The sequence below is a fragment of the Alligator mississippiensis genome, chromosome 1, assembly GCF_030867095.1.
Source record: "Alligator mississippiensis isolate rAllMis1 chromosome 1, rAllMis1, whole genome shotgun sequence".
Classification (NCBI taxonomy): Eukaryota; Metazoa; Chordata; order Crocodylia; family Alligatoridae; genus Alligator; species Alligator mississippiensis.
Genome location: NC_081824.1, coordinates 154,555,293 through 154,580,804, shown reverse-complemented (window position 1 = coordinate 154,580,804; position 25,512 = coordinate 154,555,293). Strand labels below are relative to the sequence as shown.

General features: G+C 42.0%; 1 protein-coding gene across 1 annotated transcript in view; it reads right to left on the bottom strand.

Annotated features, from left to right (window-relative positions):
• RYR2 (ryanodine receptor 2) overlaps positions 1-25,512 on the bottom strand; it is an 875,416-nt gene that overhangs the window by 519,783 nt on the left and 330,121 nt on the right. Inside the window, exons 4-6 of the mRNA XM_059715710.1 lie at positions 15,239-15,313; positions 14,346-14,424; positions 12,485-12,597 (exon numbers count right to left, since the gene is read on the bottom strand). Coding sequence (XP_059571693.1) covers positions 12,485-12,597; positions 14,346-14,424; positions 15,239-15,313 — 267 coding nt within the window. The remainder of the gene's footprint in view (positions 1-12,484; positions 12,598-14,345; positions 14,425-15,238; positions 15,314-25,512) is intronic.

Genomic DNA, 25,512 nt, shown 5'->3' with positions numbered 1-25,512 from the left:
GCGGCCTCACTAAGGCCGAGTACAGGGGGAGAATGACGTCCCGGGATTTGCTTGAGAAGCATCTATGGATGCAAGCCAGCGTTTTGGTCGCTTTACTAGCCACAGCATCACATTGCAGGCTCATGTTCATCTTGTGGTCAATGATGACCCCCAAGTCTCTTTCTTCCATAGTGCTAGCCTACATAGCACTGCCAAGCCTATAAGGATGCTCCAGGTTTTTTTTTCCCCAAGGTGGAGAACCTTGCATTTATCGGCGTTGAACACCATCAGATTCTCATCCGCCCACTTGCTGAGCCTGTCCAGGTCAGCCTGGATCATCTGCCTGTCTTCTGGTGTGGATGCTTTGCCCCAAAGTTTGGTGTCATCTGCGAACTTGGCCAGTCCACTTCTGACTCCAGTGTCCACATCATTAATGAAGATGTTGAACAGTATGGGTCCAAGGACAGAGCCCTGGGGGACCCCACTGGTCACAGGACACCACGATGAGTGACTTCCATCAATTACTACCCTCTGGGTCCGACCCCGGAGCCAATTTTCCAGCCAGTGGATCGTGGAGGACCCAAGGCGATAAGGTTGGAAGGGACCTCTGGAGGTCATCTAGACCAACCCCCTGCTCAAAGCAGAACCGTCCCCAACTCAATCATCCCAAGGCTTTGTCTAACCGGATCTTAAAAAACTCTGAAGAGGGAGAGTCCATAACCTCTCTAGGGAACCTGTTCCAGTGCTTTACTACCCTCCTAGTAATAAAATTCTTCCTGATATGTAACTTACAATTCCCTTGCTTCAACTTGAAACCATTGCTCCTCGTTCTGTCATCTGCCACCACTGAAAACAGTTTAGCTTCATCCTCTTTGGAACCCCCCTTCAGGTAGTTGAGGGCTGCTATTAAATCCCCTCCCAAAGTCTTCTCTTCTCTACACTAAATAATTCCAGCTCCTTCAGCCTCTCTTCATAGAGTATATACCCCATCCCCCTCACCATTTTTGTTGCCCTCTGCTGGACTCTGTCCAATTTGTCCACATCCTTTCTGTAATGGGGGAGCCCAAAACTGAACACAGTATTCCAGATGTGGCCTCACCAGTGCTGAATAGTGGGGAATAATCACCTCCCTTGACCTACTGGCAAAACACCTAACAATGCAGCCCTGTATGCTGTTAGCCTTCTCAGCTACAAGGGCACACTGTTGGCTCATATTCAGCTTGTTGTCCACTGTCACCCCCAGGTCCTTTTCTGCACAGCTGCTGCCCAGCTACTCAGTCCCCAGAGTGTACCGGTGCATAGGGTTGTTCCATCTTAAGTGCAGGACTTTGCACTTGTCCTTGTTGAACTTCATGATGTTGAACCTCAATTTGTCTAGGTCACTCTGAATCCTAGCCATCACCTCTGACATATCTTTACTCCCCGCAGTTTGGTGTCATCTGCAAACTTGCTGAGGGTGTACTCTATGCCATCTTCTAGGTCGTTAATAAAGATATTTAACAAAACTGGCCCCAGGACCGACCCCTAAGACTAGAGATGTGAAGGCCTGGAAAAAAACAACAGAAAAATTCGAGGGAAAAAAACATTTTTTTCCACTTTTCTTCAAACACCTTTTTCCTTTTTTTGCAATGGAAAAATTGGAAATTTGGGGAAAAACTGAAAAAACCTCTTACAAAATATTTTCTTTTAGAGTGGTGAACTAAATCCTTTTTAAGACAAGGTTTTCAAATATTGTTTATTACAGCTGCCCTGTACTCCCTCAGTAAGATTTCTAACAACTTGATAATATGAAGGTGTTTTACATAAAATAAACTACAGTATTAGATCATTACAATTCCTTTATATGGTAGACGTGCTACAACTCTCAAATCCGAGATGCGTTTCTTCCCCCAGAAGGTGCGGCCATCTGCACAGGAGGGAAGAATGAAGGATCCATCTTTGCTTGTGTATTTCTGCAATTCCTGCAGCCTTCGTTCCTCTGGTGACCGTTGATCTACAGTTTGTTGGAGACATAGTAATGTGTCCTGTTCCCGAGTCATGACCAGGCCCCTCAACCTGGTCACTTCTGCCTTCAAAGGACTGGGAGTGGTTACTGGCAGCTCCCTGCTACAGGGAAACAAGCAGCTTATTGCCCTTCTTGCTTCTGTAAAGAAACTGCTAAAGTCCTGGTGCGAGTAGCCAAGCCCCGGAGGAAAAAGAAACTTAAAGATTTTGGTGGTGGAATGGAACCTGCCTCCGCCTGGACCCTGTGACCCTGAGTCTACAGAAGTACCTGACAAACTACAACACACAGGAGCTGAAAGTTGACTTTTTGTTTATTGAAAGGTAAGAGTTTCAATTTCTTTGAGTTTGGTATATTAAGCTATACTTCAGTTAGTATATTTTGATAATTTATATAATTCATAATGGAGTTCCTACCAATCTGAACTCCAGAGTTCAGAGCAAATCACCCTCCACCCTGATGTTAGCAGTGAGTAAGGCCTGAGGGAAGGGGTGATTCACAGTTATTTTACTGAGGAGGGCTTCCCTCCATCAATTACTAAATTTTTCACATGCTGTAGCTTAGTGTTTATATATGTAACCTAGCTATTGAACTACTACTTTTTTCCCCTCAGCAACATGGTGCAACCATCTTCTAACACATGGAAGCATTTCCACACTGCACCTGCAAGTCATTCTGAAAAAATACCTGTTATTTTGCAAATACGGTTGAATTAAATATGCATTTCCAGGTGCTACCAGGATGACCAAACACATCCTTGCATGAAGTGTCTTGCAGACATAAAAAAAATCCTTCATGAGTGTAAGGTAGATCATGATGACAGTGGAAGTAGCACTTGCAAACATTCTTGACCCCTCCTGCTTCTTCTGTCACATCGGCATCACAAAGTGTTGCCCAGTCAACATCATCAGGCAAACAGATACCTCAACCGACTGTATCCAAAAGACTCCCAATAACTTCATTTGTAGACAAGATGACACCTGAAGAGCAAGAAAAAATTGACCAAGCTCTTGCAAGAATAAAATATGCTTCTGCGACATCATTATCAATCACATTGGCAGGCAGCATTTAAATTATTAAGATCATCATACCATTTGCCCAGCAGACGTTCTTTGAACAAGCCTCTTCTAGAGTCAGAATATGAACGTGTAATGCAATCTGTGCGCAAAAAAAAACCAATGAAGCATTCCATCTTGCAGTTCCTCCTGCATCTAAAAAGAAAGGACTACAAAGGATGAAGGATGGGATCCACCTCCACGGGGGAATATTCTCCACGGGTCCGGACCCACAGAGAGCAAACCAGGAAAGCCAAGGCTGTGATGGAACTTCAACTGGCTACAAGTATCAAGGACAATAAAAAGTCCTTTTTTAGATATGTGGGGAGCTAGTCGGAAAAGCAAGGGCAACATTGGGCCCCTGCTAAACCAGATGGGCAGCTGACAAGCGACGCCCATGAAAAAGCCAACTTGCTAAATGGGTACTTTGTGTCAGTCTTTCACCAGTCCCAAAGGACGCCCCTGCCAATTATGCGACAGAAAGGCCTGGGTGAAGGAGATTCCTTACCCTCCATCAATGCTCACCTCGTGAAGGAACATCTTAAGAGGCTGGATACCTTCAATTCAGCTGGCCCTGACAGCTTACACACCAGGGTACTCAAGGAGCTGGTGAGCATCATAGCCCAGCTCCTGACACAGATCTTCAAGAACTCCTGGTGCTCTGGTGAAGTGCCCGAAGATTGGAAGAAGGCCAATGTGGTGCCTATCTTCAAGAAGGGGAGGAAAGTGGATCCAGCAAAATACAGGCCCATCACCCTGACCTCTATCCTGGGGAAGGTCCTAGAAAAGATTAACAAAGAGCCCATTCTCAACAGACTGGCTGATGGCAACAACCTGAAGGATAGCCAGCATGGGTTAGTTGTGGGTAGGTCTTGTTTGACCAATCTGATTTCCTTTTATGACCAGGTGACCTATCACGTGGGCAAGGGAGAAGAGATTGATGCCATATCTCTTGACTTTGAAAAAGCATTTGATCTGGTATCCCACAATCACCTCTTGGCAAAACTGGCCAACTGTGGCTTCGGCTTCTCCACAATCCGCTGGCTGGGGAATTGGCTACGTGGGCAGACCAGAGAGTGGTGGTTGATGGAAGTCAATCATCGTGGTGCCCTGTGACCAGTGGGGTCCCTCAAGGCTCCGTCCTTGGGCCTATATTGTTCAACATCTTTATTAATGATGTGGATACTGGCGTCAGAAGCAGACTGGCCAAGTTCACCAACGACACCAAACTTTGGGGTAAAGCGTCCACACCTGAGGACAGGAGGGCAATCCAGGTTGACCTCAACAGGCTCAAGAAACAGGCAGACAAAAACCCAATGGAATTTAACACTGAAAAATGCAAGGTTCTCCACCCTGGGAGGAAAAGCCCGCAGCATGTTTATAGGCTCAGCAGTGCTACACTGGCTAGCGCTTTGGACAAAAGGAACTTGGGGGTCATGATTGACCACAAGATAAACATAAGCCATCAATGTGATGATGCAGCTAGTAAAGCAAGCAAAATGCTGGCTTGCATCCATAGATGCTTCTCAAGCAAATCCCAGGACATCATTCTCCCGTTGTATTCGGCCTTGGTGAAACTGCAGCTGGAGTACTGAGTCCAGTTTTGGGCTCCATAATTCAAAAAAGGATGTGGAGAAGCTTGAGAGAGTCCACAGGAGAGCCACACACATGATAAGAGGTCAGGAAAAGAGACCTTACGATGAGAGACTGAGAGCCATGGGACTCTTCAGCTTGGAAAAGCACAGACTCAGGGGTGATCTGGTAGCCACCTATAAGTTTATCAGGGGTGCTCATCAGGATCTGGGGGAATGTCTGTTCACCAGAGTGCCCCAAGGGATGACAAGATTGAATGGTCACAAACTCCTCTATGACCATTTCAGGCTGGACATAAGGAAGAACTTCTTATTGTCGAACCCCTAAGGTTTTGAATAAACTGCTGTTGGAAGTGGTTCAAGCACCTACTTTGACCAACTTCAAGAGATATTTGGATGTCTATCTTTCTGGGGTCCTGTGACCCCTGCTGACTTCCTGCACTTTGAGCAGGAGGCTGGACTTGATGATCTTCTGAGGTCCCTTCCAGCCCTAATGTCTATGAAATCTATGAAATACTTACTTATGGGTGGACAAATGTATGGAAAGAAGGAATCATAAGCTTTGTGATAACAACACCTCGACCAGTTTTTTATAAAAACATTGAAGCATGAGAGAACAGACATACTGCAAAGTATACCACTAGTAAAATATGTGAAGTCCCACAGAAGACTGGGAGTGGTAAAGTATTTGCTTTGTTGACTGACAATGCAAGTAATATGAAAGCAGCTTGGAAGATCATGATGGAAAAAAATCCACATATTACTGCAACAGGATGCATTTCCTATGACCTAAACTTGCTTCTAACTGATTTCATGAAGTTAGACACACTGCAAAGGTTCTAGAATAGAGCAAAAGAAATTATACAATATGTAAAATCTGTTCATATTGTAACTGCAATCTCTAAGCAGGAAGAAAAGAATAGGAAGAATAAAATGGTGACACACAAACTTGGTAGTAAAACTAGATGGGGTGGGGTGGTGATATCATTTGAAAGTTCACTAAAAAACAAAGCAGCTCTTCAAGAAACAGTGATAACTGAAGATCTTAAAGTAGTCCAAAGCATAAGGAACACTGTACTTGATGAGGATGTCTGCTGGCTCCAGCTGCAGAACTCCCTGAAGATTCTAAAGCCAATTTCTTCGGCAGTCACTGCACCTGAATCAGACAGTACGCTTTTGTCAGACATACCTTACCTATGTCACAACCCAAGGGTGTGATTTTTGTTTGTGCGCGCTTCGGCACTGCTAAATTATTTCCCGCCACTCGTAGCTTTCTTTGCAGGGTGCATTTCTAGGTTGCAAAAGAGAAATGCACGGTGCAACGAGTTCCCGCCATTCGCATGCAAATTTGTGTCCCACTATTGGCCGGTTCTAAATTATTCCTACGTGGCAGCTAGCGATTGGCTTGCTAGCCGTATAAGAGGCTTGAGCGGTTTCCGCCCAAGTTGGAGAACTCCGAGGAGAACCCTGCAAGGGAGGACTCCACAACCATCTGGAGGAGGAGAACTTCACATCTCGTGAAGATCTCTAAGCGCTGCGGAGCCTATCGAACCCAGCGTGTATATCAAGAAGGCTATAGGGGTCTGATCAGCCTCTCGCCTCTCCCCATCGCCGCCTGATCCCTCGACGTACCCTTCCCTGCGCGCAAGTTCCACGGAGCCTAGCAAACTTCATGTGAGTGTATTCAGAGCTCTTTGCTTCGAGTTACTTTCTTCGGTTGACACGACGGGCTTGCGGTTTAGAGCTTTCAACCGGATTGGGCTAGAAGGTTCACGGGAAGGAACTCTAGTCCGCCTCTCTTCTTTTCTGTCTGTAACTGCAACTCAAGCAAGTTTTCCTGCCTGCACCGCAACCATCTTCGGTGTAAGTAAAATAATCTTAAATCAACCACTAAGCTTCCGTGCCTAATTCTAGGGTGCCGCCTGCCTTCCCCAACCCAGCGTGTCCGGGCTGCTGGCCACATCCCACTGCACGGAAAACCCCTGAGGGCCTCAGACCGCTCCCGGCCCGCACAACCTAATGGCCCAGATAAAGTCAACTGTGTTTGGCAATGTAAGTATATCTCCACCTACGAGTATGGAAGAAGGAAAAGTGAAAGACTTTGTTCACAGGTGGGAGGAATTTTGTTGCCAGCCAATTCATACTGCTGCAAGTCTTTCAGACCCAAGATTCAAAGGTAGAAATGTTAGTGATGATAGCATTTCTACCGCATTTGACTGAATTACAAAACAAGCAACACGCTTAGGACTTGATGTTGGCAAGGTACTTTCTAATGTTGCAAAATACAGAATGTGGTCAGCTATTTGGTCCAGGAGTGCAATCTGGGACTCTGCCAAGCATATTCCTCCTGCAACATGGTGGCAAGCCCTTTGTACAACACAGCCTCTGACTCCAGCATGCCGGCTTGTAAGGTAAAAGCGAAACCAGAAGTGCCCACCGTGGCAAAGCAGCCTGGGGCAAAGCAGCCTGTGCTGCTGAGCCCCCACAATAACAGTTCTTTTCCCCTTTCTCTTCTGCCCCCCTCCCTGTCCCTTGCAGTGGGAGGGGCGGCAGTGCACCAGATGCGGCAGGAAAGGCAGCCTCTCAGGTAACTGGCATATTTTGTTATCCTGCACCCCCGATTCCCCATGGGTGCCGGATAACAAAGCTTTTGCCATACTTCTCACATGCTTCAGATTCCTCCATCTTCTGCAGCATGTGAAAGAACTGGTCTGTATTTGGAAATATACACACCAAATCAAAAAATAAAATTACCTCTGAAAAAGTAGGGAAATTTGCTTCAATCCCTGCAAACTTTCAGTTTCCTGCAGTCCATGAAGATAAAAATGAAGGTTCAGATTCAGAACCAGAAAACAGTGATATTTCAGAAACTGAGTCTGACTGATTAGACAAAGAAACTTGTGAGGCTAATATTTTCAAGGATACATTTGATTGTTTAAAAGTCATATTGGTTTCATGTGCTAAATTTTGTCTCCAGTCTTAGAGAGATTTTTTTTGTGAGCTCTTTTTCTAAAAATACGAGTTTCTTCTATTTTTGGAGACTGCTGACTGTATGGAGGACACTTTCTAAGTCAAGATAATAATAACTTCCTTTTTTTACTCCAATGTTGATAGTTTCTATTTTCAACTTTGTACTTTTAAATTTCATAAATATACCAAACATTACAAGTTTATGTGCTAATCAAGTTATATAAAACATATTTTATGTTCTTAAAGTAATAGATAGATAAGAAAATAAATATTGCATATATTTCATTTTTTCCCCAAATTTCCTTTTTATTCCATGAAAAAAATGGGGAAAACATGGATTTTTTTTCCCATGGCTTCAACATTTCCTGAAATTTTACACCTCTACCTGGGGCACGCCACTTCATACTACCTGCCAACTAAACATTGAGCCATTGACTATTACCCTCTGAGCCTGATGCTCCAGCCAGTTTTCTATTCACCTTACAGTCCATTCATCCAGCCCATACTTCCTTAGCTTGCCTGCAAAAACGTGGAAGACCACCAAAAGCCTTGCTAAAACCAAGGTAGAACACATCCACTTGTCTCCCTGCATCCACAGAGGCAGTCATCTCATCATAGAAGGCAATCAGGTTGGTCAGGCATGACTTGCTCTTGCTAAATCCATGCTGACTGTTCCTAATCACCTTCTTCTCTTCCAAGTACTTAAAAATGGATTCCTTGAGGACCTGCTCCAAGTTAGCCTCAGCTTGGCCTGCAAGCTGGAAGGTAGTTTCCAGTGCTCTCTGCCTTCTCGCCTGGGTCAGTGCAGGCTTCTGCCTGCTTTTCCAAACTGAAAACTGGATGTCAGTTCAGTTCCTTATCAGTTCCTTAAGCAACTGAAATAAAAATCTTACAACGGTAAATGCTAGGCTGTCTTAATATATCATCTGTGCTATCTGCTCAGCATCATCCTGATACTGACTACACAGATTTATTTTCAGGAGGAGGTGTTTCCCTGTATCAGGCCCAACAGGGAGATGCAAGAAACCTGGCATATACAAGGAACTGAAAATAAAAATGGTATTGTTGCCAGAAGACCTTCCCCATTTTCATAAGCAGTTCTTCACTCACCCTAGAAAGGCAACCCATGACAGTTTTTCTGTACAATAAAAATTCCCTGCACTTTAGTAGGAAAAGTTTTGGAAAGGACTCTTCAGTCTAAAATAATATTTAAAAAAAACCTTCAGGGAGAAGGTTCTCTTTCTAATGAGAACAAAATATTACTTTTTTGCATTATCAGACATTGTCATCTTATATGCAAAAAAAAAGAAGCCTTCAGACATTTTAGCTACCTTAGCTAGCCTTATTTATGGATTTGCATAATACAACTGCAGACCAGCATTATAAATCAGTACAGCAACTATATGCATAGAAATTGTTCCATAGTACAGAAAATCTACAAATGGGAAAAACAAACTTCCCAAGTTTCCAAATTAATTTTTTTCACTTTTCTAATTATTTCTCCATCTGAGTATCACTGGCTTCTTTCCTGATATCAAAGTTATTTTAAAGGGTAAGGATGGCTTGCTGCTCTCTTAAATTTTGCTCCATCTTGCATATTCTTCTTCCATTTCATGTTCATGAGCATGGAATTTGTTCTGAGTGATGTTTAAAAGATTAAAAATTCTGTGTCGTCCAGACACTTTATCAATCTGAAAAATACAAAAATTAATTAGATTTCTAGATTATTAAAAACTAGCATATTTGAAAGCTCTGTGGTATGCTAGTAATCATATTATATTAAAAATGCTTCTGTGCAAAAACAAATTAAAAAATATACACAACTTGGTGCATCCTGACACTGTTTAGCTTTGTGCATGGATCTGTACTGCAGCAAGAGAAGATAACCTGGTCCTGGGTCCAACCTTAAGGACTAGTTATAGCAAAACATCTTTTTGATCTCAACTGAATAGGTTCTACAGAATCAAATTCCATCCCTGACAGTAAGTGGCCAGAGCAAAATTCAGATCTTATAGCACAACTACACTCAGCTCTTATACGATGCTTCTTAGCTAAACATCTTAAAGCATTTACAAAAGAAACAGTATCCTAGCTGCTTATAGCAAGGATACTGGCACTCATATCACTGAAGTGACCGGTATAACATGACCTAAGAGGTGAGCAGAAAAGCTGGAACCCATCTCAATTGGTCTCCAGTCCCTTCCCATTCCCACAAAGTTCCCCATAGTCTCTGTCACAGAAAGCAGCAACAGATTCCCTGGTACCTCAAGCAGGTTATCAGAGACACAGCAATGAAGGCTCATTTAGTTTAGATAGAATTCCTTGAAGCTGTTATAGTAAAGAAAATATCTATTCTGCATACTTTAATTTGTTCCTCAAACCAGTCTGCTGTTATACTTGGACAATGATGCTGACCACCAAGGGCATTCTGATCATCCAGGGGGGAGGGGGAGAGAGAGGCCATTGGGCCGTGTTCTTCAGAAGGAACTTGTCTATGCTCAGCATGTTGGAAGCCTAACTACACATCCAAAATAGTTCAATCGCTGGCTCAGTTCATTTTTATTAGAGCATGGAGAGGTTGTTATTTCTAAGTTCTGGCTAGAGTTTGAACAACACAATCTTGATCCCCAGCATCAACTTTGGAGTGTGGGGCAGGAAGCAGAAGCTGGAGGAGAAAAAGGGAGCCAAGAGAGTCCAGCAGCTGCAGCCAAAGCAATAGCAGGAAGCAACCAGTGGGCTATAAATTAACTTCTCACAGACTATGGTGCAGCCCACACGCTGCGAGTTGGATATTAACTCCAATGAAAGTACTGTGTAAATAGTAAATAATTTTCTTAGTGATATTAATACAATATATTTTCATGAAACCTTAACTTATTAACTGTACTAACATGTCCATTTCAAATCTGGTTTTGCATTGTGTACAAGGGGCTTGCTTAACTGCCATTCTGAAATCCGGTTCCTCCTCCTACCAGACAACCTAAGTAACTGACATATGATAAAGAAAAAATACTTAATGTCTAGCACACGTTGTTTTACAGTGAGTAAACAAATGGGCAAGATCAGGGGACCAAATGCATCAGCACATGAATTTGCTGTATTTTTTCTAGAATAAAAAAGTTATGAATTGTGAGCACATAAGACATTTAGGTATAGAAAACCCATTGTACCAAAGAAAAGCATTTCCTGTTGCCAAGTACAGATGTTATTACTTTTACTGGTATAAGTGATTGGAAACCAGCCTATACCATCAGACCCAGCCTATACCATCAGAAGTTGCCACACAGACTGGTTTAAAAATGGTGAAACCCAGTCTAAGGACCCTCTCCCAACCCTACCCCCAGGGGTGTGTTCAGTTCACTACCAATCTAAAATATACCACCTATGGAAAACCACATAACTTAGATCAATTCTACCTCAGGCTTTTTGAATGTCTGTAACTAGCCTGTATCTTACTTCTTGTATGAGACCACCTTGTATGAGATAATTTCCAGAGAGACTGACTTATCAAGATAAAAAGTCCAAATACAAAATATTGTTATCATTATTAATACAGTAATCATACTAACAATAATAACAACAGTCACCAAACACTTTCCATTATAAGATCCTGTTTTCAACTAAATACAACATTGCCAAAGTAGAATTTGGGCTGAAATGTTCTGTGCTAAGCCACTGGCTTGTTTACTTTTCATTCCATCCAGGAAGAGCACACACCAACTGCTGAAGCTTCCTTAGCCTGACGAAGGGTTTTTGAACCCGAAAGCTTGCTTAATAACTATTCTCCAACCATTTGGATTGATCTAATAAAAGATATCAAATTCACCCAAGGAACCTTGTCTGCCTATGTCCTTAGACCAACATGGCTACAATCCAAACCCCTGTCTCAGGTTAAGTATTTTTGGAAATGTCAAACAAAGCAGTTCAGCTGTTTCCACAGAGTTAGAGAAAGTTATGTTGTTTCCTCATATTAAAAAGTGTCAGACCATTTCATTACAATAAAAGCAGGAGGTACTTTGAGCTAATAAAGCAAGTAAGATATTTCAATCAATATTAAGCAGCAGCTATCTTCATTTAAAAAAAAAAACAGAATAAAAACAAGGGATTTCATATTACACCATAGAAGCAGTAGAAGAAGAGCACACCTGTTCAATAAATTATATAACTATAAAACATTATAAAATAGCATTAAAATGAAAAACTCATGCAAATTATAGATGTAAATAAAAAATTAAATACAAAAAATTAAAAAGGTTTTCTGGAGTTGATTTTTTTTCAAAATATTTCAGTTAAATTTCAATTGAAATGCATTAAGTTATTCCCCCATGAGTTTTGACTAATAATCTCCTTTTAAATAATCTTTCTTTAATTTGCCAGTTTGTTTTGCAACATTAACATTATAAAAATACATTGAAAGGATAGGCTACACATACACACCTGCACATCCTTTTTATTCTGGTGCAAGATTTCATTTCCTGCTTCAACTTGCTGTTGAATCTCACAACACTGAAATACCCTTAAAATCACCTCAATTTCACAGTTAAGTTTGAGTCATCTTTACTATGAATTCATAATTAACTGTTTAATTCTTATAATAAGTAGTAACTTAATGCAAGAATCAGTCATATCAACGTTATAATAAATACCAATGTCACTATTCCAGATCCTTGAAGTCTTAGTTAACATATTATCTAGATTGAACTCTTAATTCTCAAGTAATTTTAACAGTTGAGATTATGTTATTTAGTCTATTATTTAGAAAAATAATTTGCAAACCAAACTCTAACATATTATTATTTTTTATGATTCTATTAATTCCATCTCATTTCCTAGAATATTTCTTTTCTGTAACACAAGCACTACCTAGGTAGTCTTGCAGCACTTACCAAGTATCTTTCTGAGGAGATGCTGACTAAGATGAGGTCATCTCCAACACGCACTTTTTCTCCCTCTGATCGTTGTTTGGAGGCAGGGTGGATGGTCCACCAGCAGGCCTCACCTTTATTTCCATAGGTGAAGGAGAAACAGTAACAGAAACAGAATGCTTAAGATTGCTTTTGTTTTCAGTTTTATTTTTTTAATTTTTTTTTACTAATCTCTATGTAACTTAAGACTTTATATATAAATTCATGTTGGTTTTGTTATGCCTCCCTATCATACCTCTGAAGCACCTAAGTGCCCCATAGCGTTAATAGAAAGCCTAATGCAACCCCCTACCCAAACCTATTGCACCTTGTAGAAGTTCTCAAGTCTCCCATTTTGGGAAACAGAAAGAAGATAATCTGGGCACCTCCAGAAGGCAACCCTGTTGTGCTAAGGAACACGCACATGTGTATGTATGTGCCAAGGACATAAGTGATTTTTCTCTCCCCTGATGTCTAAAAATCTGAAAGAAGTCAAAATACCTACAATACTGCAACATTAATATTAATAGTAGGGGTGTGTTGATAAAGATTTTTTTGGCCAATACTGATGGCCGATTATTAACCAGCAATATTGGCCGATGCTGATCTGATAGCCGATATGCAGCTCAGCAGCTTGGAAAACAGCATCTGGCCAGAAAGTCTGTACAGGGGAAGGGGTTCTGGGGGAGGAAAGGGGCATGAGGGGGTAGAATGAGGCCCCCATGATAAGGGAGGGAGTAGGGCTGGGGCAGGGGCAGGATGGAGCTGCAGGGTGCCAGGAAGAGGAAGGCAGCTCTCTGCTGCTGTGCACATCTCTGGGGAGGCATGGCAGGGGCATGTGCCCTCCAAATTTGTGCATAGGGCAAGGGCTCAAGGCCAGGGACTGCACCAGCCTCTTCCTGGTGGGGGGTGGGGGCTGGGCCAGGGCTGCACTTGGGGCGGTGGTGGTGCTGGGAGGGGTAGTTACAGGGAATTTGGGGGTGGCTGTAGCCCACCCCATAGCCACCCCTCCCAGCACCACTGCTGCCTGGTCTGAACACAGCCCTGGTCCAGCCCCCTCACCAGGAAGAGGCCAGTGCAGCCCCTGGCCCTGACCCACAGCAGGTAGTCCATCCTCACCCCGTGCAGAAATCTGAGGGGCAGATGAGCCACCCACAGTGCCCCCCAGATGAGCCACCCATGGCTCTGTCCCATACGCTGTCCTGCCCCAGTTGGGCTGTGCCTGCCCCTGCCCCAGCCCCACTCCCTCCCTCACTGTGGGATCTTCAATCTGCACACCCCCCACCCCACCCCTTCCTCCCCACAGACTTACCAGCTGGATGCTGCTTTCCAAACTTCTGGGCTGCATTCCTGGCTGTGTGCATGCTGTGACTGCACACATGCATGTGGCATTTATTGGTAACATTATTGGCTACACCGGCCAAAAATAGCCGATTGCCAATAGTGTCAATTTTTCTTTTATCGGTGCCAATCCAACATGGACCAATATATCATTCCACCTCTAAATAACAGTAATAGAAAACCAAAGATTTCAAAGATGCACTAGGTAATGATTCTACAGTAATACTAAATTCTTAATCCTTTATATTCTATACTTTTAACAGCCTAAAAAGACACAAAAAACATCAAACTACATATTCTGTAAGGAAAAAAATTACACATAAAATACTGCATGTGTGCAACAAAACCAAGGTAATGTTGCTGAAGAACCTTAAGTTTTATTTTACCAGACATTTAAAAAAAATAACCTGCCATCACGTCTCTCTTAAGTAGTTTCTTTGCAATTATAACTCATTTCATCTCCTGATTAGCCTCAAGATAACCTCAGTGACATTATATTTACCTGTTGTGTCTTCTTGCAATCCCACATCAAATGCCAATTTATCCATTGATGATCGAGAGGTGGAGAGACAACAAAGATACTACCAAGAAAAAAAAACAGGTACGATTTATTCAGCTCATATCTGGTTTTTATTCTGAACAGATAAGGCTGTAAACTTCCTATTATAGAACTGTATACTGGTTTCTGGAAAATCCTAAGCATTCTATATGGAAGTGTAAGTAATTTAATTGCTTCTTGATCAGAATAGGCAGGCAGACTGACAAAGATAAATATTCTGAAGGAAGCTGTCAATCTTTATCTACTGCATGTCTGTTAAAATAGGAAAAGCAAGTCTGCAAGTAAGAGGTATTATTGACATTAAAGTCCAGTTATTAGATTTTTATATGCATGTTAATCAGTTTGGAACTCATACAGCTTATTAGGCAATTGAAAATATCATGATTTAATTCTGAATTATACTACATCAAGAAGAAATCTCCCTGTTCAGTGTTTAACTTATTTTTGCATTGTCAGCCAGAGCCAGCTGTAGAGATGCTGCAGTTTATGCAATGCAGACATCTGTCTATTGAGGAAAAAAAAAAGAAATCAACTCATTTAACACAGGCGGATAAAGATATTAATCTTTCAGTATCAGTGTCAGCCAAACCTGGATTTCAAAATGTGTCTAGAAATGAAAGATTCTGTTTCCTGTTACAAGTCTTCTAACTTTTGTGGAGAGTAGGTATCTTTGAATGGCTTGAATAGTGAAACACTTCTCTAATGTGAATAATAACAGAATAATTTGAAATGGCCATAGTTAGAATATTATCAGCTTTTGTTACCATATAACCAAAAAAAAGTATGTACCAGGACTATGATCAATTCAGAAACGCAAAGGCTAAATTCATACATACCATGCCACTGTATGAATGGCGCAGTAATATTGCATGTCCATACAGGAGCGTTCGATGACCCCCACCTTGCGCAGTCTGTATAAATTAAAAAAACAAAAATGATTTATTGCCATGTTGGATCAAAATTTGGCTCTTCTTTGAAACAAAACAATAATTAACTCCCCGCCCCTGAAGACTCTAGCATAGTATATAATATGATATATGATATAATAATATGAACAAGATAAGGTACAGAATTGTATGTAAGATTCACATTATTTACAGGCACCTTCAACCCATTGTGTGGTGTAAAATAGTTTATCAGCATGCTAATTGTGTCACATCTGTGAGCTAATCACATCTGTGACTCGTGAATAGGAAATGGCAAGAAAGAGGAGACATGCTATAGTTTAACAAAACTTAATTCAGGGAAGTCCTATCATTGGTACAAGAAAACAGATTAGATGATGATCCCTTCTGACCTTATAATCAATTAATTTGAATTTTAAGATGCCATGCTCAAAAACTCTCACCATTGGCCTAATCCAGTTCCCACTGAAGTTACTAAACAATGCTGGACATCTGTAAAACCAATCATGTTTGGTTCTCCTCTTCCTACCCAATAGTAAGATTTGAAAATTGCTTCCTGCATGTATCTCTGATACTACTGCACCTGAAATCAATTCCTGGGCTCTTCACTGACAACAAAATATTGACAAATTGGAGGAATGTCAGAATACAATACCAACAATATGACTAAGAAGCTGGAAAAAAATCACAACTGTTAAATATATAATTGGTTTAAATTGACTAAGAAGGTGGGGCAGATCTTTTCAACAGATTACAAACGTTTAAAGGATTTAAGGACTGGAGGAGAAATAAACTGTTTAAGTAACTAAAAGGAGCATAGCTAGGAATGTAATGAAAAGAGCAACATTTGTAAAGTTACTGTTAGCAAATAGTAATAGTCCATGGGATCAATTGAGATGTGTACTAGGCCCCTAATGGAAATGAGGAAAGTTCCAGTGGTTGAAACCATTAAAATAAGACTAGGTAGAAACAGTAAATTTATTCCAGAGGACAATCCTACACTGGTGGTGTTGGGAGGGGTGGTTTCTGGTATCATAACAGGCCTTTTCGAACACTTCTATAGGTTTGTCTATGAACAGATATTGCACTGATAAAACTTGTATCAATTTACTTAGGTCATACAGCCATTTCAGTTGAGGGCTTTCATGCACTTGGGCTTACACTACGTATGTTCCAATGTTTATTTCCAGTGCAGTTTGCAGACCACAACCCAGACCAGGGCACAGCAGTATGAAATGCATGCCGCAAGAAGCCCCCTGCAGGGTATTCCTGGCATATGTTTCACAATGTTGTGCCCTGTGTCTGGAAACAGGGGTACCCTCAGGGGTTCCCCTGCTTGCGGACACACACCTAGATAATCGCCCTGCAGGATTGGGCCCCTCCAGGCATGCAGCTATGCACCCCAGAATGCCCCACCAGAGGATTCCTGGCACTCATTTCACACTGCCACACCCCACATCTGCAAGTGGGGGGAGATAATCTTCCCCACTCCAAACCTGAAGGCAAAATCCAAGGCGTGTGTCTGGAAGCATAGAGGGGAAGCCCATAGTGTCCCTGCTCCATGCCTGCAGATGTGGGCCTAAAGTAGGGAGACCAGGCACTTGGAGCCATGTAGCCCAGTAGCACCTTCTCATGGCAGCTGTTGCCATAATCAAACAGATGTCCACCCTGAAAATGTAGCACAAACTATTACTATAAATTATTGTGGCCACAATTTGGGGCATTTGTCATGTGACAAATATAGATGTCTGTTTGCTTGGGTTTGCTTGGGCATCAAAATTTTCATGGTGGCTCAAAGGCAACATCCGTTTGCAGAGTGATTGGAATTACAGCTGATAAAACCAATTACGTTGTATTGTGAGCCTCTCAATATTACAGGCTTTTAAAATATGGTCCATATAATCTACAGTAAATGTTCAAAGGTCCCACATATGCCACAAATGCTAAATTAATATTTTTACAGCACCTAACCATTTTCTTTCAGTGAGAGCAGTTATAAAAGTACAAGGAGTACTTATGCATTCCTTAAAGTTATTCAACAATGTTTTCCAATACAAAGTCAACAACATACTATATTAAGTACTTCAGATGTTGCCTTTTGTAATGACAATGCCATACAAACACTGGATTAAACCTTAATATTTAAAATATGGTATACTAACAGTGAATTAAATAATAGTAGTTCTCTATAAAAATCCAAATTAATTAATTATTTGCAAAGCAAAATTGGTACAGCAAAGCTACATTTAATTTATTACTGTCAAAGGATTAAAAATGCTAAGAGGATCTTAAAAACTACAGCATCTAGAAACAGAACAGAGATGACTAATACAGTCACTAAGACCTAAAAATAGGAAAACTCCTGCCTTTTCCCTTTTAGAAAATCTCAGATTAATGGCTAAAGCTAATTAATTCACCTAATATATACCATTTGACTTTAGGAACTGTAGTTGTAGCTAGCAACATTTCATTACTTTGTCTACCTACAGAATATGTCTACATGTGTATTTACTGCGCAGTAAACGGTTTTAGGCTAGAGTCTACATGTGCTGCCATTAAAACACAGTAATGCTGTGTGTGGACTGACTTGGGACTAAAGTGTGGACAAGTCAGTTCACACACACATTGTTAGTGTGCTGTAAAGGGTCTACACATGTTACTGTGCAGTAACTAATCGGTCATGAATTTGATACTTGCATCAGGTATCAAATTACACCCAATTCAGTGTAAATTGCCATAGTTACTGAACAGTATGGGTGTGCACATGTAGATACATGCCCATATTGCACAGTAATTTTCAGTTTACTGCACAATATCCTAAATTACTGTGCAGTAAATATGCACATGTAGACATGCCCACTGAGTAGATAAAGTATCTTCCATTTACTAATTCTATAAGTGCTACTGCAAATGATAATATTAAATAATCCTTGCCAGTCCACATTTGGTGGACTCCAAATCTTATTAATTTAGATCTCCAATTCTGGTTCAACTGATTAAAGAAAAACATGGCACTTGACCTGCCTATAGGTAAATGCTGGAAAAATAAACCATCACTGACCAGAAGTATAAATATTCAGGTACTAGATTCTGTGCTAGACCCACCTCTACCAGAAACTGACCTAGCCTTCCACTGAAATTGCCACAACATATAAAGCTATTTGCTTTAACTTCTTGTGACATAGGCTTATCCTTCAATTGCTAAATAGCAAATTTCTATCTACTAAGATCTATAGACCAACAGACTAATATAAGTATTTAGTCTGAAGTGGCACCTTGATGAGGGGTTCATGATGCTGTTTGTACTTTTCTAACATATAACAATGTTCCCAGCATCCTGAGATAAAGCAAGTTGGAGATTGCATTAGGTGATCTATATGAAAAGATGAGTACTAAAATGAGTTGTAGGAATACACATATATATGTATACATATGTATGTTTAGTTCAATTAACACTCTTTTCAGGTTTAAAACAGAGTCTGCATATAATTAAAAGGCCAGATTTAAATTGTACTTTGAGATTCAAACTTCATGTGATGTGTAGAGCCAAAATCCTGAAACCAAACATCTCTGATTTTAAAGACTTTTTCCTAATTTTTAGAGATGTGAAGGCAGCAAAAGTGTGTGATTGTATTTCCACCATTGTTACACGCAGGTGTCACCTCAGATTTGACCTATTCTAAAATTGGTGATGAAGTAAATAGATAATTTGCATTTGGAAAGAATTAAACATATTGTTGCCTTTTAAACATTTTGGGTCTGGACAGGCATTCATAAAGCCCAAGCCTGAATTGATTCAAACTTTGCAGGTTAGTCTAACCTGCAGAGACTGAACCATTTTGAAAGTGGATAGACATTCCCTTTTCATTCTGGAAATGCAAGCACAGGCCTGAAGTGGCTCAGACTAGAAGCCTGGGGGTGCTACAGCAGCCCTCCCTTCCCTTCCACAGGGAAGCTGAGTTGACAAGGGTGGGGGAGAGGAGGAGGGCATGGCCAGGCCACAGTAGGCCTGAGTAAGACTGAGGAGGGGTTTAAAACCCAACCTTGACCTGCAGGGTTCAGAGGGTAGAAGAGGGAGTGTGATGAGATCACTGTGTCAGGGGAGGAAAAAAGGAGGAGGAGGAGGAGGAGGAGAAAGCTCTGCCCTGACAGCAGCTCCCTGACAGCCAGGAGCAATCCTAGCACATAGCACTGCCTGGCCTGGCCCCAGAAGGGAACTCTTCCCACTCCTTCCTCTCCCCCACTCCTGTAGGGCGGGGGGGGGCTCTGTTCAGAGATGGAGAGGGACTCTTCCCTGTCCACGTCCCCACCCTGCCACAAGGGGGTGCAAAGGGGGGCTCTGCAAGGCTGTCTGGTCCCAGAGGGGAACTCTTCCCCCTACACCTTCCCCACTGCTGCAGGTCAGGGACACAGAGCCGCCCCCCCCAACCCGGCAGCAGTGGAGGCAGGGGGAGTAGGAGGAGGGGGAAGAGTATCCCCAAGCATGGAACAGAGCTTCCCTCCCCACCCTGTGGTGGGGGGAGGAGTGGGGGGGAAGAGTCCCTCTCTGGGGCCAGGCAACCCCGCATAGAGCCCCCCTCCCTGCCCCATGGCAGTGGGGGGAGAGGAGGGGTTAAGTCCCTCTCCAGCATTACACAGAGCCCCCCACTTCCCCTCCCTAAGGGACGAGGTGGAAGGGAGGAGGGAGAGAGGAGCAGGCGGAAGAGCCCCCCTCTGGGGCTGCTCTGCCCCAGCTACAGTCCCCCGGTGGTGGGGAATTAAACCCCTCCCTGCCCCCTTAGTCTTAATGGGGCCATGCCATCCGGTCCCTGCTGATGGAACAGGAAAAGAATTAACCCCCTCCCTGCCCACTTTGCCTTAACTAGGCCATGCCAGCTGATGTCTTGCCAGGTCCTATTCCTGCTCAGGCTAGAGAGCAGAGGGTTGGGGCCAGCACTGCTCTGCAGCAGACAGCACAGCCTAGCTCAGAGAGCATGCTGAGATGCTGAAGGACTCTAGTTTAACTTAAACCAGGAAGGGGTCTGGGACAGACATTGCATAAACCGGTTGGAGCTCAATCAGTTAAGTCTGATATTACATCCAACCAGGTTTATCTCAAACTGGTTTTGGCCATTTTGAAACTGGTTTATGTGTACTGAATATCTGTTCTGTTACAGGTTTAAACCCATTTCTGATCACTTAAAACAGCTTGTGGTTATGAATTCTGCGCCAAGGTTCACAACTTTTTCCTATGTATGGAAGATTCTCAAATATTATTGATGAGAGAGACAAAAAGACAGTACCGCTTCAAAAAGGGGGATTACTCATCCCCGGAACCCCGAGAAGCTTCTCATTCCAGAAAAGGCAGGGGGGAAAAAAACTTATGGGACTCCTGAGACTTGAAAGATACTGTCTTTTATGCCCAAAGTGCTTTCCTGGCCCTCATTTCTTGTGCTTGGAGCCAAACCCTGAGGTAATGAGTTCCTGAAAATTTATGGAGGGTGCAAAGTAACTTGGCTCAGCGATGTGCTGCATTATACCATGGTTACCCCCCCCCCCAAAAAAAAAGTCAAAGGCCCTGTTTTCATCTTCAGACAAATAAGTGGAGACCTTCAAATAATCTACAAAAGTGCAACCACTACATATATTATCTTATGAGAAATATCAAATAGGCAGAATAAATTGCCAGCACAAAGTAAAGTCCTTATGCTTTACTTTAACAGTATGATAGAACTACTTGTATATGCAAGTTTTATATACTAAGCTCACCCTATTACTGTAGCATGATTTAAGAGTTACAAAGGTAATAAACAGAAAAAAGGCTTCTTTCAAAAGATGGAAGACAAATCCTACAGAAGAAAATAAAAAAGAGCACAAGCTGTTAATCAGATGTAAACCCATTATAAGACAAGCTAAGAAAGAATTTGAGGAGAAACTTGCTAGACACACACACACACACACACACACACACACACCAATAAAAAATTATTTAAGTACATTAGAAGCCAAAGACCTGCCAGGGATCAGTTGGGTCTCTGGATGACTAGGGTGTAAAAGGAGCACCAAAGATTGAAGGGGCCACTGCCAAGAAACTAAATCAATTCTTTGCATCTACCTTCACTGTGGAAGATGTTAGGAAAATTCTCTCACCAGTTCCACTCCTCTCTAGAGACAAGTTAAAGGAGCAGATCCAGGTTTCAATAGATGAGGTTGCAGAGCAAATTGCTAAAATGAACAGTACCAAATCACCAGGGCCTGCTGGCATTCACCCTAGGGTCTGGAAGGAGCTCAGATTGGAAAGTGCCAAACTCCTATCTGTAGTATGCAACCTATCTCTAAAACAGCCTTGGTACCAAAGGACCGTCAATGTGATTTCTCACGTCTTATAAAGGCTCTAGAGGGGACCCAGGAAGCTACAGGCCAGTGAGTTTAACTTCTGTTTATGTAAAACTGGTAGAAACAATAATAATAAAAAAAATATATATTGTTCAGCATATAGATGAACATGACTTTCTGGGGAAGAATCAACATGGGCTTTGTCAAAGGGAAATCATGCCTCCCCAGCCCACAACAGTTCTTTGAAGGTGTCAATAAGCAGGTAGATGATGCTGATCAAGTTGACAGTATATTTGGACTTCCAAAAATCCTTTGACAAAGTCTTCCCATCAGAGGCTCTTAAGTAGTCATAGGATTACAGGGAAGGTTCACTCACGGACCAGAAATTTGCTTAAAGGTAGAAAACAAAGAGTGAGTATAACTGGTCTGTTTTCAGGATGGAAAAAAGTAAACTATGGGATATCTGTGTTGGGTCCGGTGTTATTTAACACATTCATAAATGATCTGAAAACTGGGGTGAGTAGCAAGATGGCCAGATTTGCAGATGACACAAAAGTATGCAAAGTGGTAAAGATGAAGGCAGATTGTGAAGAACTGCAGAAGGAACTGGCACTATTGATCAAATGGCCAACTAAATGGCAGAGCAAATTCAATTTAGATAAGTAAAAAGTGATGCACCTGGCCAAAAAAACCCCAACGATACCTACACTATCTATGATGGGCTGTATATTAGTTGTTACCACACAAGAAAGAGATCTGAGAGTCACTGTGGACCATTCACTTAAAAGACCAGCTCAGTGATCAGAAGCCATCAGAGGGGCAAACAAAATGTTAGGGACTATAAACAAAACAGAAAATATTATTATCCCCCTGTATAAATTTATGGTGGGTCCACATCTTGAATACTATGCCCAGTTTTGGTCCCCACAACTCAAAACGGATACAGAAGAACTAGAGAAGGTACAGGGAACAGCAACAAGGATGATTAGTGGTACGCAGAGGCTTTCATAAGACAAGAAACTAAAGAAGCTAGCCCTATTCAGTTCAGAAAGAGAGACACTTAAAAGTGGACATTGAAAGATCTACAAAATACTAAAACGGTAAAGAGAAAGTAAATAGGAATTTATTATTTACTATCTCTCCCATTACACGGACTAGGAGCTATAAAATGAAGCTAGTAAGTAGTAAGATTAAAACTAACAAAAGGAAATGCTTTTTAACACAATCTGTAATTAAAATGTGGAACTCATTGCTACAAGATGAGGAGGCTGACAGTTTAGCCAGATTCAAAAAGTATTGGATAAATTCTTGCAGCCAAGGTGCATCAGTAGCTATTAAGCATGTGAGTCAGGAATACAATCTCACAACTTCCTAGGTCCCAAATGCTGGAGGTGGTAAGCAGGAAAGGAAAAGTAGAAAAAGCCCTGTTCACTCTCTTTTTCAGTATTACTCTCTGCCACTGTGATACAAGATACTAGGCAAGATGACCCCATTAAATGGTAGCTCTTATGTTAGACTTTAAAGTCACTCACTCTGCAGAAAATGATAGCTAGTGAGCAAAAAAACTTATAAATATATATAGATATCTATAGATATTCCTTGACTGAAATTAAACTCAACTCAAATTTAAGAGTTTAACTGAGAGGTTAAACATACTAGATACTAGAAGAATTAAGACAAGCTGTCAGTCAATTTCTACCCTGTGCAATACTGAAGATCAAAAACAAAGTACAACTAAACTAGTATAAGTATCAAGTTTTCGGATTACTCAGTGAGCCAAGCTTCTTCAGAAAGACCTGTTTTAAGAGATATAGTTCAAGGACCTGGGAATATTAATCAAAACACTGATGCTAACTGCATCAGGCAGCTAACTAAATGAGCTGCATGCATAATTTTCATTAAGAACAAGAAGATAGTTTTTAGTCTCCGTTAAAGGGACTGGAATCATTGGTAATAATCACAAACATTTATGCCCAATGGTCTGATTCAAGTTAAATGGTCTGATTTTGATAATACTGATCTGCTAGAAAGCAGCATGAATAAGCCTATTAGCTGGAAGCACATTAAAGATGTGAAACCTGACCTCGTGATTAACATCTCTGTAAGTAAATGTCTATTTTCCCCAACACCAGAGATCTTTGAATAAAAAAGATAATCAACAGCACGTTAGAATATTGATTCTCTACTTACAGCATTGTATATAAAACAAATATATATATTTACAATGGAAGTGCTGTGTCAGCCATAAATAAAAACCCTATTTTCAAGCACTCATAACATTCTGGAAAACACTCCCCCCCCCCCCAAAAAAAAAAGAAATATCTCATTCTTCTTCCTTAGCCTAGGGATGATTTTGACTCTATCTCCTTTTCCTTTCCTTCATTTGTTAGTGTGTTGTCTTTAAAAAAAAAAAAGAGAGAGAGAGACAGATTGGAGGCATAGGGGAGGAGGGATTAATAAAAATCCACTTAGCTGTTTAAAAGCAAAGTAAGTGGAGAAGAGGGATATTTTTCACAGGCTAAAGATTATGGGGAAGTATTTTTAGTTACTGCACGATGTGGAGAATGTGAATCATCCTTGTCATTTGAGGAAGAGGCTCACAGATAAGGAATACGACAGACAGCTCAGTGGGAGGAAAAGATGGATCAATAGAGAAGAGTTGCACAGGGCAAATTCATCTGTTTTCCTTAAACTCAGCCCTGGAGGGGAAAAAAAGACCACTGCATGTTTTGCTTAGAATGCTCCCCTGCTCAGTGGTGCACAGGATCTGCAAAGTCTTCTGGGCCATTTCAGCATGTGCAGGAATCAGCAAGCAGTAGGGCTATTTCTTCATTCCCCATACATCGTGCAGGAGTTATCTGGAACAGTCCTACACTGATAATTTAGAGGGTAAAAACTGAGTAGACAAAAGGTGCCTGGAGAAGAATTAGTGAGCATATCAGCAAGAAGAAGCAGAGACTAGTCCAGCCTATAGCTGTTGATATAGAGCCAAGGGATAGAGGAATGTGCTGTCGATCCAGGATACAAGTATGTATGCCTTTATGATGTACTGAATTATCCATTTTAAGAGACTATCACTTGCTACAAGGAGGATAAATAACTGAACAAATCCGTGGCCAGACAAATTGAAGACAGATTCCCATTGACAGTACATGCATTCGGGGAGGTTAAGGGAAGGTTAGACTGAGGTAAAAATAACCATCCAATCTAAGGTAAGCTCGGGGCTAGCAGAGGGGCTTAGGGGAATCATGGGGTATTCAGAGTTAGTGGAGGGGGTTGGGAGATTGGGGGGTCTAGCAGGGTCTGCAGGGGAGTTGCTGGGATCTGGGCAGATTTAACAAGATTAGAGGGGCTAGTGAGGTCAGTGTGGGGGGTCAGAGGGATTGTGGGGGGGCAGACGTTCTCCAATCCTGCCAACCCCCCCTCCAGATTTCTCCCCCCCACCTCCGATGACACCAAACTGTCCCCAGTCCCATAAACTGTTCCTAGGGCCAGTTTTACGGATGCTCACCAGTCCCAGGAGCTTGACTGAAGTCAGTCAGGTGCATGAAGGTCAAGGCAGATCAGTAGGGTGCACCCCACTTGAGACCAGGGGCGACTTTTAGTCCCCCCTGACCTACCCCACCCCTAGATGAACACACCCTTCAATAAGCCAACTCCCCCAATCCCACTCACCCTTTCCCCTAACTGATAGACTTACTTCCATCAGCTCCTAGACCCAGCGAATGCCAATAAAATTGGCACCAGAAGCACCTTGCAGGTTGTGGGGTTGTCAGGCTTGAAGGAGGGGGGTTGGCTGGCCCATGATGGGGGGCTGTCATTTGTGGAGGGAGGGGCCAGGGGGCTAAAATAACCCAGTGCCAGGAAGCGGTGAACATCAGGAAAAGCTC